We start from the raw sequence: 22,403 nt of genomic DNA, 5'->3' as shown, positions 1-22,403 counted from the left end.
AGAATCTATATTTAATATATATATGACTAGAATATAGACTAGAAATTTCATAAGTGACAAATACTTTACAAAATCCAAACAATCGTAACTCAACAAATTACTTCTAATAATTATTATTTTTTACAAAATATATGTACGTATTTTAACACATTAAAAACTACTTTATTACAGTAATATATAAGTATTATGCACTTTATATATTAATTACACAATATTTATTCATATCTATCGATTTATATTAAATATACAAAGTGTCTGTAAAATAAACATAACACCATTTTACTAATTGCATATGGTCTATGTTTACATTTTTAACTTATGTCAACGTATTAATATAAAAAAAATCTGGTACGGATAATCTCCGAAACGGCTGGGTCGCTTTAAGTGGAACTTTCATAACCAGATAGAATCCTTTTAGGTAGTAAATATACTATATAAAAATCTCGTGTTTTCTGTGTAAATCTAATATATAAAATTTTCGTGCCGATCGGAGGAGTTTGGTAACAAATACCGGGTTTGTTACCAAGATCTTCCGAATCGGCTAAACCAAATTGTTTGAATATTTGTGTGTAGGTATATCCGGTAGGTCTGAGAATCGGCCAACATCTATTTTTCATACCCCCAAATGATACCCACCCCTATTTTTTTGACAATGTTTATCATTTTTATTTTATTATGATTCAGCATTAAAAAAAAAACATACAACTTCTACCATCAACCACTACCAATCCACAGATACGCAATAGTGTGGCAATCAAATATAATGATTATAGTAGTACGATAAATTTAATGTACGATATATTTGGTAGTTCTGAGAATCGGTCGTCATTTATTTTTTATACCCCAAAAATTTTAATTATTGAATATTTTTTTATTACTTTATATGGCAATACAATGTTTGCTGCGTCAGCTAGTAATATATAAAAATGACTTGTGCATGTATAGACGACATCGCGATGCAAAATGTAGAGATACACACGATTGTCAAATCAAACAAACACCGCCCACCGCGCCTTCGTTACAACTTTTGTATATTTTGTTTTACGGCCGTTTTCAATAACCTATCTATCTTTAGTTTAACTTACTAGAGGTAGACAAATCTATCTTTTTACGCTTACTTACATTTCAATAACCTATTGACAGATAGCATTGGACTATAACTACATTGGACATAACTATGGATAGATAAGATCTTGTCATTAAACGGTGACAGAAATGAATCCGTAAGTTAAACTAAGGATAGATAGGTTATTGAAAACGGCCGTTAATCGTATTTACTTAACTAGCGTTTGCGTATAAATTACACATGAATAAAACAACACGATTTTGTTGACAAAAAATAAACCGGGATCGCAACTTTAGTATTAACGCGATAACACAGTAAGCGACGACTACGGCACAGCACTACACTACAGGCGAACGAGGCGAGGTGTGCGGACAGCGGGGGGGAGATACCCGCTCTTTACTCCAGGCCCCGAATGCATTCAACTTGCGCGCTAACTGTAGTCTACATACGACACGAGCAGGACGTTCAGCTGATAATAACTGATACGCCCTGCCCATTATGCAATGCCGCTCAGGATTCTTGAAAAAATCAGAAATTCTGAGTGGCACTACAACTGCGCTCGTCACCTTGAGACATAAGATGTTAAGTCTCATTTGCCCAGTAATTTCATTAACTACGGCCGAAACACAGTAACATACACATTACTGCTTTATGGCAGAAATACGCGCCGTTGTGGTACCCATAATCTAGCCGGCATTCTGTGCAAAGGAGCCTCCCACTGGTAGAGAGCACACCTGATTTTTATTTACAATGACGCAATAGTTAAGCAGAGTCGCAGCTTCTGTAAAGATAGGATCAACTGGTTATGGAGAGGCGCAGTGTTCCGTGGAGGCCGATAGAGAATGTTGGAACACAGGAGTCGGTGCTGGTTGCATCCTGTACATGTCGTGTAGGAGAGTGGCCACGGAGACATCTCCCACTGTGTCTCGGAACAGTAGCTGTTCGATAGACCGGGGCCGCACAGCGCGGAGCGAAGGCAACAGGAGAAGGAGACGACCAAATCTGAAATTATTTCTTTTATTTAGTTGGTAATTTTATTCATCGGCTTTGAAATGACTTTAATATTGTTTATATGTGAAGGATATTCTGCAAAACCAGCAGTTCTCAACTAAGAGGTAAGTAGATCCTCTCTAATGAATTAAACATAAGTTTTTAATAAGGTAAGTACCACAAAGTCAATTCTTCAACACAAATTATGTAGCTAGTCACAAAAACAATCACCTAACTATTATTTGTTCTTGAGATATTACAAATCAAAAAGCGTTGCGTGATGCAACCCTAAAGACCTAAGACCGTTTATACTTCGCTGTGGCTCAATTTATTGAATATGGTAAAGAATTAGGTACAAAATTACCTAAATCGAAGTGGTTGGTAAATGGTTCCAAAGATCCAAAATAATAACTAAAACCATCTGATAATAACTAATATTTCACAGCGAATAGTTACAGCCCTATCCCATCTATATTCAGATGTTTTTCGGTTACTGCACCTCAAAGAAAAATCTACCTATAGGCTATATTACATAATGTAGGTACTCTGTGGAAAAAAGTGTGGGTGTACCTGAGAATAATCATATTCTAAGGTGTATACTTATGTATGCACGCAGGAATTTATACTTCTATAGCCTAACAAAGGAAAAATCTTTAAAATTTCACTCTTATCATTTTTCATAACGCAGTGACAGTACGCCTAAAGAAGTATAACTTCAAAAATCGTTTTGATCGTTTGTGTGTGTGTGTTTTGGGAACGGCACCTAGGTGGACACTTACCGCGTCGGTTGACGTGTATATCTAGTCCGCACATAGTCTGCTAGAATGCATTGAGCTTGGTCCTGCAACATTTCTACTGGCTGTGTTTCACTTAGTCCAGGTGTATCTAGGGATGAAAATAAAATGTTTTATTTAATAAGATATAATATACAATTATAGAATACATTTTGCGACAAGGATTACCATAAAATATCGTTATGTGGTGAACTACCTATATAGCGCATAGAAATAGAAAATGTAAGATACCTACTTGCACAAAATAGAATATAGGTAACTAAGGTACCTATATTGCAACTGTGCTGAACTTGTCAGTGGACTAATTAGGTCGGTACTCCAGAATGTCTTCTAAGAGGTTGATGCATCCACTACACGATAATTAATATTTACAGGTACCTACAGTATATTTTTTATTAAATATTTAAAACGCTTTTCTATATCGAACATGATTCAAATATTGGACGCAGCATCTTACAAACTCATCTTAATATCTACATATAAATTTAGTGTCCTGATGTTTGTTTCCAGTTAACTCCTAAACGAGTGAACGGATTCTAATGGGGATTACTTCATGGAGTGCAGTTTAGTCCAACTTGAGAGATAGGATAGTTTTTATTTCGATTTGGGAGCCATAATTTTTTATTGGACATATTTTCCATGAGAGAATTTATTAACGCACAGTTTTACAGTTCTGCTGTGAAACAATTTCATTATACCAACAGTACATGTAAAGAACAACTTCTGCCGGGTCAGCTATCTTAATATATATATTTCTTTTGTGCGTCTGTTGTAACTGAACTCCTCCTAAACGGCTGGACCGATTTTGATGTTTTTTTTTGTGTGTTCCAGTAAATTTGAGATTGGTTTAGATTCTCAATTCCATCCATAGAATATAATTCTCCTGCTCATGTGTATGTTAGTGAACTCCTCCTACGAGGATGGACCGATTTTTTTTAAATTTAAGACGTGTGTAAAAGACGACGTCTGTCGGGTCTGCTATTTATTATATAAGTCTCATTGTTCTAAAAGAGTGGCGGTTGATTTTCTTGTAGGTATATTATTATCACGTGCTCTACTTTTACCGAACGTATAATGGTAGATTCAGTAATTTTAATTACATAATGACGATTCAAAAGTCTATTTGAATATAGTTTATTTGATTTTGAAGTAGGTATCTACGTGAATAGCGACCAAGTATGTTTTATCGCTGTCTTCATAACAGTGCATAAGAGAGACCCATAAACATAGACTGCCCGCAAGTCTATGACAAAGAAGGCACTGTGGTTCTAACTAGTCGTAAGTAGTTGAGCTTTGGAAGTTTGGCTTAGTATCTAGCGTAAGGAAAAAATTTATGAGTGGGTGTTCAATAGAAGTTTGGTAATTAAATAACGGAATGAAATTAAACTAAATCAACTTTAACACTAGTGCTATATTAGATAGAGGTTAACACACAGTTACCCTATTTATAATAAACCTGTATTGGGAATATTCTCTGAGCAACAGCTCAGTGTGTATAGGTACCTATAGTCACACTTTTCGTTGCCAAGCTGTAGAATAGTTTCCACGATAAGTAGGACTATCGTTGATGCATTTATTTTTGGTATAATATTAAATGTCTTATATACTTTTGTTATGATCCTTTATACCTACTGCTGAAATTGTTATGACTTATATCCAAAATATAAAAACTATTTTATTCACCTGGTGAAAACAGAACAATGGCTTTCATACACCCGCACTCACTGCCGTCTGGAGCGATTTGCCGAAAACGGCATAATATTTCCTGAAACAATTAAATACTTAGACATAATTGACTATCACAGCTGCTTGTTATAATCAGCAGTATACCCTCAAGTATAATTAAAACGTTTATATATAATTAAAACTTTTAAAGAAAAGAGAACATATTATGTAACGGAGATACAGAAGTAATCAACAATTTTAGGAGAGTTTTTGTCACTGATAAATGTCGCTGTACTCAATAAAAGTTGATAAATTAAGACTAATGTTAATTGACAGTAGGTTTACTTTTGAGCATAGATTTCCCACACTTTTTCTAAGTAGGTACCTACATACTTGTGTTGGTTGCTGTAGATAGAATCCAAATCACGCACATTTTCAGAAACATCAACGCAATTGTTGCAAATAGTTGTCATATTGTGCCTTGATATGTTAGATAGAAATAACAGGGTATTTTTTAGGAGTTTTAGGCGGGTAAGTACCTGTAATGTATTCAATTCTAAGTCAGCCAATGGTTCCGTTGGTAGCCTTGCTCTGACAGTCGGCGCGGACAGCAGCGGCCCCAGGTCCCACGGCGCAGACCACTGAGCAAGGTGCAGCAAGAATAGGTCCTTCCATGCAGCCCGGAGTAACACAAGTTGATCTGTAGAGGACAGCGCTTGAAAGGGCGCGAGACAACGAACCCATCGAACTGCCATGAAGAGAAGCCGTGCACTCGTCTCCTGTAGGTAATCAAGATTGGTTAGATAATATTCTCCCATCGTATAATCAGGTGCGTGTATATCATATAGGCAATTAGGCAGTGCCTACCTCGATATGAACCGAAATAAATATAGCACTAGTGTTAAAGTTGATTTAGTTTAATTTCATTCCGTTATTTAATTACCAAACTTCTATTGAACACCCACTCATAAAATTTTTCCTTACGCTACATACTAAATACTTACGGTACCTAAGCAATCTATGCTTATTCCAAAGCTTAACTACTTACGACTAGTTAGAACCACAGTGCCTTCTTTGTCAGAAAACCAATGCACGCCCTCTCTATATAATATATACTTAGGGTACAAAAGAGAACAACTCTCATGACAGGTAAACTTTAGGAATTCCAGAGCCTATCCAAAAGTTAGAAGAAGCCATGAGAGTTATTTAATTTATGGACGAGTAAATAATAAAAGCTTTATCTGTAAGTACTACGTAAGTATAAGTAGGTAGGTCTATCTAACAGGGGCGTGCGTTGGTTTTTTAGCAAAGTAGGCACTGCAGATATTATAACAAGTTGAAGTTGAGCTATGGACACAATCTGGAGAGTGCTTACCAATATTTTTTAGTATCCAGAGAAATTATACTCATAAAAATTTAAGCAAAAATTAAAAAAATATGTAAGGAAATTGTAACTCATAAAATTTTATGAGTGTTCAATAGAAGTGTGGTTATAAAATAACGTAACCAAACTAAACTAAATTAACTTAACGAGGTAGGTAATGCCTAATTGCCTATATGATATGCACGCCCCTGCTATCTAAGGTCTATGAAAAAATATTAAAAAAGTAAAGAAAGTGTACATTTTTTTTACTTGGTTCTAAAGATGAGTCTTTAGAAGTACATAGTACCTAAACAAGCTGCGATTAGATCTCAATCATAAAAGTATTAATTTTCTAGTAGGTAGGTAATGCCTACAACTAATGCTACGAACTATATGTTGGTTCGGTCCTATTGAAGTGTCTTTATCTTCGAACGATATTAGTCTGAATAAAGATAACAAGTACCTATGGAAAAAAAATATACTAGTTTTAAGACTAAGTACATACTGTAGATTAAACCTATATTCATCCTACATTACATTCCAAGAAGTCGACATGAACATGGACTTTTGATCTCAGATTTCCGAATTACTAATGTAGTTTTAATCTAGCATAATATAGTTAAAGAATAAGCACCTTAATCACTACTAGCAATCCTGCCTCGGTTTTCTCGCCTACAATGTAGATCTAAAATAACTTAATTGGCAAATCTGTAGGACTTTAGGTATATGAATGCTTCGCAAATGCGGTTGCGTAGCTGCGTGCTTCGTTTGATGGGCGGGGAAAGTCAAGTAGGCGAAAAGTCACCCCTGTGTCGTCCAATCACGGCTGTGTACCCGCCCTTAAAGTCAAAAAGACATTTACGTGAGCATTTACGCAATGAAATAAAAGTCATTTATATAGATAGGCCAACTAAGTACCTACGTAACCTAAGTGTAGTATTTTTTAGTATTTATTGCCAAGGTAATGATAATAGATAACTACTGGCATCAAACATCATGGAATATAAATAAATTCATATAATGGACGTTAACATTGAAGTACCCACTCACTTAGAATGTAGGTCCTACCTACCTACGTCAGAAAATCAAATTCTACAATAATTTATTTATTTATTTAGTTACACCAACAAGCCATCAATAAATACCTCATTATAATTTTAGTAAGTACATAAAGGATAGTACAATAAGACATGTCTTTACAGGTGTAAACAACATTTTTTTTTTATATTAGAGGGGGCAAACGGGAAAGAGGCTCACGGGATGGGGAGAGGTGAGGCAACCGCCCATGGACATCCGCAACAAGAGGTGTGTTCAAGAAATGCGTTGCCGGCCTTTAAGGTGGGAGTATGCTTTTTTCTTGAAGGTCCCTAAGTCGTATCTGTTCGGGAAGACAGCTGCCGGTAGTTGATTCCACAAAATGGCTGTGCGAGGCAAGAAATTTCGAACAAAACGCGTGGTTGTGGAACGCCACACGTCTACGTGATGCGCATGGTACTTTGCACAACATTCACAATTAGTGTGATAAACATACCTTACAAAATTATTATTGAACAATCTATATATAATACATTAAATTGTTACAGTCGGTGGCCTGTAGTGAAGTTCTGTCTCGCCTTACTGAGTACACCAAGCTTTTTAGAGACTAGTTTGGCCTTGTCTTCCAAGTGACCACGGAACTGAACGTCGCTCCTAATATCGAATTAATATTTTTCTTCAGTCGTGTGGCCTAAAGCATACTCGTTTTTTTAATTAAATCTCTTTATTAATACTTTTAAAACGTAACTTTGATATAAATTAGCGACTTACTTGCAGTAGCTCCCATGTCGGTGCCAACGGCGCTCCGAAGGCATTGTGTGGTGGACGCAGCAGGGTGGGGTCTCCTTGAAGCTGCAGCTGTTTCGCGCTCCACATCAGTTCCTTCAAACAAAATTTTACCTTCAGTTCATTCTTGAATTAATCACGAGTGGCGAAGTGTGGTTTGCACGCAGCGGTGGATTTACACTAGGGGCAGTTGGGGAAAGTGCCCAGGGCGGCAAATTTTTGAAAGTGAAAAAAAATTTTTAGTCTTATCGAGATTGCTCAATATAATTAATAAATTCTGTTAATTAATAATTTTTGGTTTTATTGATAATTTAAGAAATTCAATTTATCCATTATTTGTAAATTATAATTTTGGCACGTTTAGTCAAAATTAGTAATAAAAAAAATTTAATCAATTTATTTCCTTGGAGATTTAAAATAATAATCGATTTTTTTTATTTTGAGGAATTAAAGAAATTTAATTAGTATTTTATATTTTTACTTTAAGTATAATTCCAGTATTGGGGCGGATTTTTTTCCGGCGCCCAGGGGCGGCATTAAGTTTAAATCCGGCCCTGTTTGCACGTTTTGGCCTTACCTTGTGAAACAAATTACTTGATGGATATTAAAGCTCGTTTGGTGGTGAATTAGTAATGATGAACAGGTGCCTGACTTTGTTCGCATAGATTTGGACTTATTACTTAAAATCAACTGTAAAGTTGAAACAAGAGTAATCTTGTTTGTGGTTCGACTTAAATGAAGAAAACATAAAAAATTACTAAGAGCTTGTCGGAATATATTAGTGGAAACATGATTCAAATTAGATTATAAATATATAATGTTTAGATATTTTTTTTATTGATTATTATTATTATACTAGCTGACCCAGCAAACGTTGTATTGCCATATAAAGTAATAAAAAAATTCAATAATAAAAAATTTTAGGGTAAAAAAATTGATTACGACCGATTCTCAGACCTACCATATATATCATACATAAAATTTATCGTACTACAATAATCATTATATTCGATTGCCATATTGCAACTCTATTGCGTGTCTGTGGATGGATTAGAATAATATTAAAATCGCGATACAAACGTAAGTGTTGATCGTAGATGGGTGAAAATTCGAACTTGTATGTATTTTTTAATGCTGAATCATAATTAAATAAATTTAAAAGAAATGTCAAAAAAATAAAATAAAATTTTTGGTGTGGACCACCCTTAACATATAGGGGGATGAAAAATAGATGTGCGATTCTCCACCCTAGCTGATATGCACGCTAAGATTCACGAAAATCTGTCGAGCCGTTTCGGAGCAGTTCAATTACGTACACCGTGACACGAGAATTTTTATATTAGATTGATGATTATATAGATATTAGATTATCTATATATACTAGAAACTATTTATAGCCTCATCTACATGAGTACTATTTTTTTTTACTAAATGTTTAAATTGTTTGTGGATAGATTGATCACCTACTTTCAAGGGGTGGGATTTTCTCTGGGATGTGGCAGTTGTGGATATACATAAGCCTTCTCCATAACTAACCCCTTCTATTAAAAGAAGACAATATCTTGACAGCCTGATAGCGGCATTTTTTTTTTCTGCCATGTGAAATCATTATTGTGTTTTGGTTGGAAGTCTTCTGTAGCTGGTGAAATTATTTTGCTGATGAGTTTTAACATCTTATGTCTTAAATTGACGAGCGCAATTACGATTGTGCACTGAATTTTGTTTTTTTTTTTATGGAAATGGAGGACAAACGAGGGTACGGGTCACGGGTACTAAACGTTAGACGCCGCCCACATTCTCTTGCAACATTAGAGGAATCACAGCAGTGTTGCCGGCTTTAAGGAATGTGTTCGGGCTTTTTTGAAGGTACCCATGTCGTATCGTCCCGGAAACACCGCACAAGGAAGATTATTCCACAATTTTGTAGTATGTGGAAGAAAGCTCCTTGGAAACCGCAGTGTGGAGGATAACCACACATCCAGATGGTGGGGATTATATCCTAATTTGTGGCGTGTCGTGCAGAGGTGGACTTCGGCGGCAGGAATCTGGTGAAACAACTCTTCGAAACACTCCCCGTGATAAATGCGTTACTGGACACACAATGAAGCGACGTCTCTACGCAACGCCAAATAATCCAGCTGTTCACAGAGCCCGACAATTCAAGCTGCTCTGCGTTGCATGCGGTCAAATGATATTGGGGTGCGCCAGACCAGAGATGACAGCAATACTCTATGTGAGGCCGTGACCTGCGCTTTGTAGAGCGCTAGAATGTGGGCCGGTTGGAAGTATTGCCGTGCTCTATTTATGACGCCCAGCTTCTTCATGAATCCTGAGTGGCACCTCATTGTAATGGGCAGGGCGTATGACGTTATGACCACCAAGTGTCTTATTCGCCACCTGTTTCATAAATATAAAACACTCTAAGATCGTAATTCATTTGGAGGAAGACGCATGTTATGATAGACTAGTCTTTACGTAAAAACTGGGAAGTTTCAACAGTTAAAGATCTAAATACTAATAAAATAGCTGTTTTTTATGGAAATACAGAACGAACAGATTATACCAGACCACATCATACTAAGCCCTGCGATATGTCTAAAGTGCAGTATTACATGTGCACCGATATTTTTCGTCAGAAATAACAGTTTGCGTGGTAACAGGACTGGAGAAGCAGAACACATATACTGCTACTTCAACTAATGAATGTTACCTGGCATTTATCACTTGACATGAGTATGTGGAGTAGGCCAGGAGGCGGCGGCGCGAGGAAGGACTCGGTAATGAACGGCAGCGGACTGACCGCGCCCGCCCCAGCACCGCTCGAGCCAGCTGACCGCGATGACGCCGTGCTCAGTGGGGCCGACTCGCTGATGCCGCTGATGCTAAACTATATAAAAAATACCACTATCATTGATGATTTTTTTAATGGAATAGGAGGTCGTGTGACTGCAAAATAAATGTCACTTGATGCGTTTTCTCTGACAACATAACTATGGATATAATATCCACAGCTATTCCAGTGGATATACAAGATTTTTTAAGGTATTATTTTATTTATTTATATTAAGAGGGTGGCTATTTGACTAGTCCACTCATACTAGATTGTTGCCAAGCCCTGCCGCCTTTATGAACCGCAGTATCTACTTGACGCGAGTATTAGAAACAGCACCTGAGAGCAGGGAGTAGTCTCCAAGGATGGTGTTACGCTTATGCATTAGTGGGCCGCGGTCGCAGAGGAGATGAAAAGGCGTTTCATCAGGCTCAAGGCAAAATCTGCAAGTTTTATCATTTTTAATTCCGACCACACTGAGGCGCTTGTTTAAGCGACAGTGCCTAGTTAAAACCCAGTTTTTTAAGGTAGGTTAACACTTTTGTTGTTCGTGAAAAATTTCATTATATTATTATATTTTCAGCTAAATACTTTATATTTGAATTTTTCTTTAGTACCCAAATAAATAAATAGTACCCAATTCGAGGTGTGTTAATTTATAAATTTAGAAGAGGAATTAATTAAAAGGAGGCCTTTAGTTATTAATGGATCGTCTTTGATGACTAAAGGCCTCAATTTTTGAACCAGTATTGTACTCAAAATAAATACTATTATGTGAATGGCGTGTCAATTACCATCAGCTGAACGTCCTGCTCGTCTCGTCCCTTATTATCATAAAAAAATTAAAGATATCGGCATGGGCTCGGCCACTATTAGCATCAGCACATGAACAACTTTAGTTAGTCCGCCATTTTCAAAATATCTTAAATATTGACGTAACTGTGTATAGTCTAGGAGCTCGCTTTAAGCTAACAATAACTCTTAATGGTGATTCTCATTTTTATAACACTAGGGATGTACAACAATAAGGGATTGCTTATAACTAATTCTAGAAGGCTTCATAAGATACAAAATAGCTTTAAGGGTAAATGTATACATTTTTATAATAAAGTCCCAGCCACTGTTCAGGCATTATCTATAAATAAATTTAAATGTTTTATTAAAAAATGGCTCAGTCGTAAATCCTATTACTCCACAGCTGAATATCTAAGTGATCTAAGTGATGATAAGTGGCCTGGGATTAGATTATGATTATTTTATAACAATAGGAATGACAGTACAATATTGTATATTTCATTAAAAAGAGCGCAATAAAGAGAATGCTGGGAGAGTTTCTTGCGCCGCATCTCTCGGAGCGCCATTTGTTTCCGAAGCGGTAGTAGTATCTAGTATATTAGAAATGACATTAAAAATAATTCTAAAGGAAGCAATTTTGAGATACTAAATGTCTTTTATGTCTTTTTATATACAAACCTGGAAACTGAACGGCTGTGGCAGAGGAGTGTAAGGTGACGGCGGCGACAGTTTCAGAGGATGTGGTTTGTGTGTGTGTGATAGTTGAGGAGGCTGGAGCGAGCTGAGTGAGCTCCCATGCAGTTTTGGCTTCCGCGGTCCTCGCTCGTGTTGAACCGCTAAAAAATTTATTAGAATGTATAAAAAATAATGAACTCTTTAAACTTAAATAGGCCAGTTGTCATCAAAATCTAAAAACTAAACACATACAAGAACACTATTAAGTTTATACAAGAAGTAAGATGTACTCTATATACAAGTGACACCACCACTTGTAACTTCTTGCGAAACCAGAGGAGGTGGGAGTATGTACTTTTCTTCAAAGCTTCCATATCTTCATTGTTTCGCTGAGTACAGCCAAGTATGGAAGGAAGTTCTTGAAAATCACTTTGAAATGCCACACATCTTAATGGTAAGGATGTTATTTAGGTCTATGGAGTGTTGTGCAGTGGTAGATTTTGGTTTTATACCTTAATATGTTAGCAAAAGTAAACCCGTAGACAAAAACTTAAAGGCGTGGAAATGAAATCACAGTTTTACATTTATAAGGATTCACCAGATGAAATCGATTCCCGGTTATTCTATGTCACGTTATAAACTTATGTTAGCAACTCAGAATTTAATAACCGTACAAATATAGATGGAAGAGAGAGATGGAGAGAACGGAACGGAAATGCGAATGGTACTTTGATACTCTCTAATCAAACAGTGATGTCGAGCAACTACGTAAAGTCTTGACAACGACATCGAATTTCTTAGTATGCTTTTTAGAAGGGTGTAGGTAAAATTTAAAATAAAACTTAAATACGGGCTTAGTTAGTTCGTGTAAGCGCACTGAGCGTATATAAAAAGTTAAACAGTTTCGATTGCATCAGCGTGCACCCCCGGTGTAATGACGTCACGCAATCAGCTTACCGAGCCTGAGTCTATGAGAATGTGGCCATTGTGTGTGCACATGGCATTGGCCGTTCATCGCATACGTTGTGTTCCCGCGCCCGGAGCCCGACGCTCGACCGGCTTACTAATAGCTAGGGTTGTCAATAATTCCATTTAGTTTTCACACTCACATTTTTATATGGTAAAGGAGGACAAACGAGCGTACGGGTCACCTGGTGTTACCTACCAGCCTAAATGTTTAAAAGTTTCTTAATAAATGTCAAAATATTATTAGCAGCCATACAAATCATAAATTTTGCATTATTGAAGACTTTAACTTGGGTAATGTTATGTGGTCGAACCAAAAAGACTACCTCTAAGCCACGTGTGTGAAAAGTCTAGTTTTTTTGACATTATTTGACATTATAAGTTCACGATATATGACTGCTTTTTGTTTTTTAAAAAATACTCTTTATAAAACTAGCTAATTAATGCTAAATAATTTCATGTCATCTGGTGTTAAGTGATCACCGCCGCCCACATTCTCCTGCAACACCAGAGGAATCAGTAGATCGTTGCCGGCCCTTAAGGAAGGTGTACGCTGTATATATATACACCTATATATTATTATTGTCCGACTAGTTGCTCTAAGTCATAGCGGGAGCTTGGACTATTTAAATAGTGACTTAGAGTCATTAAACTGTAAACTAAACTTTGCATGTTAGAAGTGTATTGGCTTAAATTACAGGATATTATACTAACATTGAGTCAGTGGTAGGACAGTGTAAATTTGGTATACCATTGTGTATTTGAAACCTAAATTCAACTTTGATTAATATTTAGAATATAGTCTAGAATCTAATTGGTATTTTATACAGTTTATGGATGGTCAATCAATTATGTTTTATTTCATAAGTGTCATTTTTTTAATTAGGTAAAAAAATGACACTTATGAAATTTGTTAACTTATACTTTACCATTTACCACCACTTCGGAAAAGGTTGAGCTTTATGAGAAAATGCGGCAAGAAAGTCATTGCCAATCCAAGAATCAATATTGACAGCTTCAACATTTTACAAATTCATTTCATTACAATATATGTATGAGAATCGATGTAATAAAACCTATTCTACACTTAATCGTGTAAGTTACAATTGACTTGGTTTAAAAAAAAAAAATGAGACAAAGCAACTTGAAGCAGAGTTCTTCATGACAGGATCATCAGCCACCACCTCCCAGTAGCTCCCGTTCACGAGCATGACGTATGGGCCAGCCATCACCTCCCTCGTCTATATTTTTTTTTTGCGCACCAAGACCACGCCGCATCAAGCAACGACGTTCAAGCGGGCATATCTTCATAATATATGGGTTCAAATGTTCAAATAGAAATGTAGCAATAATAAATATAGATAGTGAAACATTTAAGCATGAGTTTTAATCTCGAATCGCATAATTAATGGTGTATCGGAGTCGAAATATAAAAATATGAAATGAATCATGCATCCACTTTCTCGATTTAATGTTTTATGATGTTGACAGCCCTACTGAGGCCCAGATCATGAATAGTGACGGGCAGTACATGAGTAGCAGATTAAACGCTCTAACAAAAGGGGTAGCTAGAGCTACGGAACGGCTTACAGCTTAACAGTTCCTTGACGACGTTAAGATATTAAATGACTCTCAGATATAGATGTAATAGACAATTTCTTAACTTTAGTTTTGTGTTTATTGTACACTACGAGTAGCTACATTCGTCCATGCTCGACTGCGTTTTATATGTGATTCTATTTTTTTTTTCCAAAAAAGGTACGAGACGAGTAGGATATTCAGCTGATGGTAATTGAACAGTGCCGTTCAGGCTTCTTGAAATGCTCCAAAAATTCTGAGCGGCACTACAATTGCGCTCGGCACCTTGAGACATAAGTTGTTAAGTCTCATTTGCCCAGTAATTTCACTAGCTACTGCGCCCATGAGACCGAAACGCAGTAATGATTACACATTACTGCTTTACGGCAGAAATAGGTGCCGTTGTGGTACCCATAAACTAGCCGGCATCCTGTGCAAAGGAGCCTCCCACTGGTATATGACTTGTATATTTCAAATTCTGAAAACAAAATAAAAAATTGTAGCAAATTCTTTTGGTCATTTGTCCGAGCGAAAAACTCTTCTAGTTATATCCCTGATATTATGAATTTAAGCAAATTAACGGCAAGAGATGGAAATGATATTTGTTCCCTTTTTAGTAAATATTTTGAATCCATTTATGAGTCACCTGTCTTAACCTACAATAATAATTGTGTAAGTGCTTCGAGTAAGTATAGCTCTGTTAGCATTGGATCAGTTCCACTTTCTCCTATTATAGTAAAGAGATACCTCAGTAAACTGGATATTAATAAGGGAAGTGGGCCAGATGGCTTGCCTCCTATTTTTTTGAAGACGTGTCGTACCTCTCTATCTCTTTCTCTTTATTTATTATTCCACAAATCTATTTGTAGTGGCGTTATGCCTCAACTGTGGAAACAAAGTTATGTGGTACCAGTTTTTAAATCAGGTGACAAGCACAATGTGAAAAATTACAGACCCATATCCAAATTATGTACTATTGCTAAACTTTTTGAAAAAATTATATTCGATTGTGTTTTTTCCTATTCTACGACCCATTATTATTCCTCAACAGCATGGTTTCGTTAGCAATAAATCTGTGGAGTTCAACTTATGTGAGTTTGTGCATCAGGTAACTACTGCAATGGATCAAGGCTTCCAGGTGGATGTTGTGTATACCGACTATTCAAAAGCTTTTGATAAATTCTGTCATCTTATCTTAATTCGTAAAATTGAAGAACTCGGTATACATGGCGACCTGCGTCGTTGGCTTACTTCATACCTCAGGGATCGAAGCCAGGCTGTTACAGTTAAAGGTTACTGCTCTACGTTCGTGCCTGTTACTTCTGGTGTTCCTCAAGGATCTCATCTTGGACCCCTTTTATTTAACCTATACATAAATGACATTATTGCAGTTTTTAAACATTCTTCAATTCTTCTCTATGCTGATGATATGAAGATATATAAAACAATAAGTAAACCTTCGGATTGTAGCTTATTACAGGATGATTTGAATGAATTGTGTAAATATTGCAATGATAATCTCTTACAACTTAATATTAAAAAATGTAACGTAATATCTTTTTCTCGCAAAAAAAATGCTATTAAATTCAAGTACACTTTAAATAAAAATCTTATTGAACGGGTTTCATGGGTGAGAGATTTGGGCGTTCACCTTGACTCCTCGTTAACCTTTATTCACCACTATAGATGTGTGACTGCAAAAGCCTATCGCATGCTTGGGTTTGTTCTTAGAGTCAGTAAAGATTTTAAACATATTACCACCTTGATTCTTCTATTTAATGCATTTGTTCGTTCTTTACTTGAATTCGGCTCGGTAATTTGGAATCCTCATTACAATGTCCATATTCAAGAAATAGAGAAAATTCAAACGAAATTCTTAAAGCATTTAAAATTTAGGTGTTCCGCTATCGATCAATATGTTCCTAAATTAATCTCTCTGGAAAAACGTCGTAAGGTAAAGGATCAAACATTTCTGCTAAAATTACTTCATAATAGGATTGACTCTCCACTTCTTCTTAATTGCCTTAAATTCCGATGTCCAAGACAATCTTCGCGAATTAAATCTTTATTTAATTTACATACTACACGCACTAACTATGCACAAAATGCCTTCATTCATCGTTCTTGTTTAGTATACAACAAAGAATTCTGTTCAATTGATTACTTTTCAGGGTCGATACAGAAGTTGATTGAACAAATTAAGAAAATGTCTTAGTTTTAATTAATTCTCATTAGTATTATATATAATAAATATTGCATCTCTTTATTAACTTAAAAATGTATGCTATTATTATTAATATTATTACTAAAATCATATATAATTTTCTATAAATATTTTGTTATTTTCAATTCAATATATTTAATTAATATTTATTATTTTCATTACAAATAGGTACTTTTAATTAATGTAATTAATTTGCTCGCATTTTTCTATGTACTATTTAATTGTGGAAACTTTTATTGGTCAGTGATTTATATTTTAAGTTTTATTTTTTAAGTGTATTAAGTTGTACTGTTTGTTTCCCGAATAAAATAAAATAAAATAAATATTCTGGCTTTTGTGGATTGGTTACCGAATTTTTGAGCCATGGTAGGCTACCAATACTACGTCTAGATAGACTGTGACAGAGGCTCTATCTAGTCGTATATATATATATATATATATATTATACCTATAAAAAGTGTGTGTGTACACATTTAAGCGGTTATAATTCTTTGGTATAAAACAGTGTGTGTGTACTTATGTATGCACGCAAGAAGTTATAGTTCTTTGGCCTAACGAATCAAAAACCATTAAAACGGTTTAATCCTCGTGCTATTGTACGTTTTTAGAAAGAACAATTTTGTTAAAAAATTGCAAAGATGGCTTTGACAATTAATTATTAAATAATGAACACGGCTGTATGGGATTAAACCCTTTAAATGTCCTAATAATGGACGAAGAAACCAAGAACACAATTAACAAATGACGCACAAAGGAACTAACTTCAACCTGTTACTTTTGTGTTACAGTGCACGCATCTTAAAATTTCACTCTCATCATTTTTATATAATGCGCCTAAAGGAGTATAGCTTAAAAAAGTCAAAATAACTCAAACTTATCATGATAAGTAATTCTTAAGTTAACGACCAAGCCTTGCTCGGATTTTTAAGAATGTACAAAGCTTGAACAACAAAAAAAAAACTAATTGGACATCTGGATTCGAACCGGTAAAAGAATTAGACCGTTTCTTGGACATAACTTTATTTTTTTTTAATAAAAGAATTTTTCTACAATGAACGTAGCCTATGCTACTCCTTATTACTCAGCTGCCTGCAAATAAAAGTCCCGTCGAAATCGGTCCAGCCATTTCAATGATTAGCCGGAACAAACAGACAGACAGATAGACAGACAAAAATTGTAAAAAATTATATTTCGGTGTATGTACCGTATATATATTCATATACATGTAGTAAAAAACGGTTATTTAAATATTACAAACAGACACTCCAATTTTATTTATACGTATAGATTATGTTTGGATGAAAGTTTTTCCAGAGAACATAATATCAGTCTAATTTTCTGGAAACGATGTAGTGTCCCAAGGATCACAATGTCAAAACAAACGTAGCCGAAACGATGTTGCCTTTTGTTGATGGCTCGCGTGTAATCCCAAATAGAACACGTGCTTTTTTCTCGGCTTTATAACGCGCCGAATTCACCGCTCGCAATCAAAATTTTATTTTATCCACAAGGAGCTAGAGTTGTATTTTGATCGATTGACTTTGAATAAGGGTCGTTCAGATCAGGGGTTTAGTTTCCGCTATCACGCGTTTAAGCGAGATTTTAATTTCTACACGGCGATAAACTTTATTGAAACGTTTTGTGGGTTAAGGTTATAATTTTTTAGAGGATTGACATTCAGACATTTTTTATACACTATTTATTATAATAAACTGAAACATTTTAATTATATATACTTTTGATATTGTTTAAATAATAAAAATGTAAGAGACCACGTATTCACCAGTGTGGATCCTTTGCAAAGGATGCCGACGAGATTATGGGTACCACAACGGCGCCTTTTTCTGCCATGTAACAGTAATGTGTATGCATTATTGCGTTTCAGTCTGAAGGGCACCGTAGCTAGTGTAATTACTGGGCAAATGGGACAACATATTATGTCTCGAGGTGACCAGCGCAATTGTAGTGCCGCTCAGAAATTTTGGGTTTTTCAAGAATCCTAAGCGGCACTGCATTGTAATGCAGGCAGGATGTACTCAGGACGATCAGCTAATGATAATTGATAGGCCCTGCCCATTACAATGCAGTATCACTAAGGATTCTTGTGAAACCCAAAAATTCTGAGCAGCACTACAATTGTGCTCGTAATTTCCAAAGTCTCATTTGCCCAGTAATTTCCCTAGCTACGGTGCCCTTCATGCCGAAACACAGTAATGCTTACACATTACTGCTTCACCCATAATCTAGCCGGCATCCGTGCAAAGGAGCCTCCCACTGGTAACTTTTGTTTTAAGCTTTTTATTTAATTTTTTAACTATTATGTTTATATTAATTACATTAATGTGTAAGAAAGTCAGATCAGCGTGTAAATAATGATCAGATGATTTACTGAAAAGAGCCCAAATTACGAGTATTACTGAAAAGAGTTTTTCTATGAATATGTTATTCGACAGGAAGAAGCTTGGGAAGTATATCAGGAGTGAGAACGTTTGAAAATATAGTATTGTTTTATGTCTGTGGTCTCTCGTGTGTGTCTTGTCACTTGTGTCTTAAATCGAGTCCTCCCTTGAGAAGATCGCGGGATGTGGTAAACTGAACCAATTCAATTTAACCCCAGAACATTCAAGTTTGAGCGTTAAAACTATATTTCAACTATCACTGACCTTCGAAGGAATATATGACCTTTATGTAGGAATTAAGAATCATAATATAGGAACACTGTTTCTTGATTGTCAATACCTCGGTCATTGGGAAGGCATAGCGATATTAGCTTTGAAGACACTGGGCGGCTTTTCTTCAAGCCACATTCTAGTGCTCTACAAGGGACAGGCCCGGCAACATATGGAGTTTGCTGTCACCTTTGGTCTGGTGATATCAGCAAGAAACGTTAGACTACTTGGTACGCAGAGCTGCTCAAGGTTACGGGGATCCAGAGCTCTATGGACGGCGTGATCAATGGCGTTACGTAGACACGTCACCCCATTGTTTATGTTGTTTAAAATATTTAAAAAAGTGGATATCAGCGCACGGTACAGTTCTTAATTAAAATAATGCTTGCGGCAATTACAAACATGCTACAAATAGTAACAGTACCGCCGGTGGCTAAACAAAACATGACCATTTTATAATATGGTTTGCTCCTTTTAAAAAATACAGTTTGTTTGCTTTCGATTCGTGCCAGTGAGGGTATTGTGTTTGTAGACATTTAAAGTTAAATCTCCCTCTAAAAGCCTGGAAAGTGATTTTCGTAATGTTTTTTAAGTCATATTAGTTTGTATATTGAGATCTATGAGTTCGCTATATAGATATTAAGTTAGATATAAGATCTTCAGGACAGCTACGGAAAAGGCTTCGCACGCTATTCAACAGAATATTTATTTAATTGTGAGTTACAAATGTGGTAATGACAAAGTTGCCTATTATAGGAACACCATGTACTGGACTGAACTTACCTCTAATATACAGGATGTCCCAAAGTTATGGGAAATGAAGGGAAAGTACCTTAAATATCGTAGATAGGGTATTTTACTGCAAGAAGACTTTACGTTATTTTTAAAAGTTAGTAATTCTGCATTCAAAGATTTTCTAAAAATTACTTGCCTCGTATGGGAATTGAACCGACTTAAATGTAAAAAAACACCCATACTTTTATGATGTTTATTTTACTATTCATAGTATAAAAGTCGTGCGGCATTTCTATAAAAAGCTGAAGCTAAAAACATTCATTAAAAAGGATCGGAATGAGTGTCTAGCCTCCTCTTCTTTTGTAAAGTGTTTTTAAATGTCTATACCTTTGACATTCATAATTCTCACTTTTTTATTTTTTTTTAACTTTTTGCTACAGGCAGCATTGCCGCGTTAGATTGACTGATCCGTTGACCGAAATAGCTGCCAGCTTTCTAGTAGCCCAGTAGCAGTACTTTGTACATTCGCCGCACGATCCAAGTGTCTCGACACCAAACACAAATATGTTAGACTCCCTGAGACAAATGTATATATAAATCTGTGTTGAAATTTGCAAGAGCGAATACTCAAGTCAATTTCCTAATATGCAAATATTGAGCATGTTATCAACTGTAAAGTAGACCCTGTATATGATAGCCACAACCTGACAGTTGAACGAAGCATACAAGATTTTATAAACGATACGTCACTCGAACGGTTAGCTCAGTTGGAAGAGGACGGAACGCGGGAAGTCGCGGGTTCGAGTCCGTAGGGTTCGAGTCCGCAACGTAGGTACATAATATTTTGTCTTCAAATTTTATTTGTGTAGTAATCCCAGAACAGAGGGTGATCAGTTTAAAAACATAACAAATTGATTATTAGAGATATAAACTGGATGGTTCATTATGTCAAGTGTTAACAAACGCTCTGTTAAGAACAAATAGCCCAGCTATGTAACATAATACAGTGTAACAACTTCAACATGCATGTATTATTTTATACGGGTAAACTTCGTTTGCTGGTGTAGGGATGTGCCCATATTGCCCAAGATTGATATATTAACTAGCGACCCGCCCCGGCTTCGCTCGGTGAATAGAAAAAGTGGTGAAAATTTTGAAGTTTCACACTTACACGCGGATTCAAACAAATTTTGTTTGCAAGTGACGCACAAATATGAATATAACGCACGTTTCAAACGTTATGGAAAAAGGAGGACAAACGAGCGCAAGGATCACCTGGTGTTAAGTGATCACCGCCACCCACATTCTCATGAAACACCAGAGGAATCACAGGAGCGTTGCCGGTCTTGAAGTAAGGTGTACACTGTTTTTTTTAAGGTATCCATGTCGTATCGTCCCGGAAACACCGCGGAGGATGCTCATTCCGCAGCTTTGAAGTACGGGGAAGAAAGCTCCTTGAAAAGTGCACTGTGGAGGACCGCCACACATCCATATGGTTGGGATGATATCCTATTTGTGGCGTGTCGTGCGACGGTGGAATTCGGCGGCAAACCTCCAAGCTGACCGTCCCATATCTTATATTTGATAAATCTTGTCGTGTTTGTTCAACTCTCCACATCTACATTACTGATAAACCTGCTCAATGCAATAAAAAATAACATGGTACGAGCAAAAACATCTATTTGACATTTTTTTATTTTTAGACTTTCTAGTTTGCTAATTCTAAGGCATTAACTTAAAGTTCAGCTAACGAAAAAGTTACACACTTCGTTTAGAAGTTGGTAAAATAATTCCCAAAGTTAGACGATAAAATAAGACATGAGTATTTTATCGAAAGAAGCACTACATCACTAGAGGTAGGTGATGGGTAGTAAGAAGGTGGCGTCCGGTCACACCTCAGGGGGAGGTGATTAATGATCCAATAATCCCGGACTCTCCACCCCGTCTATGAAAGCTTCACGAAGCCGAATTGGTGAGCGGTCAAACTGCTTATTGACCGAAGACAAGATGCATAAGTACTTCTTGTAGTGATACTTAAAACATTATTTTTAATAGGTATATAATGTGACTGATTGTACAGATGATCCAAATATTTTGAGTTTTATTTAGTGTTAATTCCGCCAATTTTTGTTCTTAAACAATTCGACACGTGTTTCGCCTCTAAACGAGGCATCCTCAGGAGATGTTAACTCGACAAACTCATCTCCTGCCGAATTGTTTAAAGACAAAGAT

The 22,403-nt window shown here is 36.1% G+C and overlaps 1 protein-coding gene across 1 annotated transcript in view; it reads right to left on the bottom strand.

Annotated features, from left to right (window-relative positions):
- Positions 1-1,869: 1,869 nt before the first annotated feature.
- The window catches only part of LOC126965487 (protein dissatisfaction), a 54,566-nt gene continuing 34,032 nt past the window's right edge, over positions 1,870-22,403 (bottom strand). The window contains 7 exon segments of the mRNA XM_050809121.1: positions 1,870-2,068; positions 2,836-2,941; positions 4,534-4,615; positions 5,055-5,294; positions 7,685-7,795; positions 10,410-10,610; positions 12,003-12,160. Coding sequence (XP_050665078.1) covers positions 1,870-2,068; positions 2,836-2,941; positions 4,534-4,615; positions 5,055-5,294; positions 7,685-7,795; positions 10,410-10,610; positions 12,003-12,160 — 1,097 coding nt within the window.

Source organism: Leptidea sinapis, chromosome 7, assembly GCF_905404315.1.
Source record: "Leptidea sinapis chromosome 7, ilLepSina1.1, whole genome shotgun sequence".
Lineage (NCBI taxonomy): Eukaryota > Metazoa > Arthropoda > Insecta > Lepidoptera > Pieridae > Leptidea > Leptidea sinapis.
This window is presented reverse-complemented; position numbering and strand designations above follow the sequence as displayed.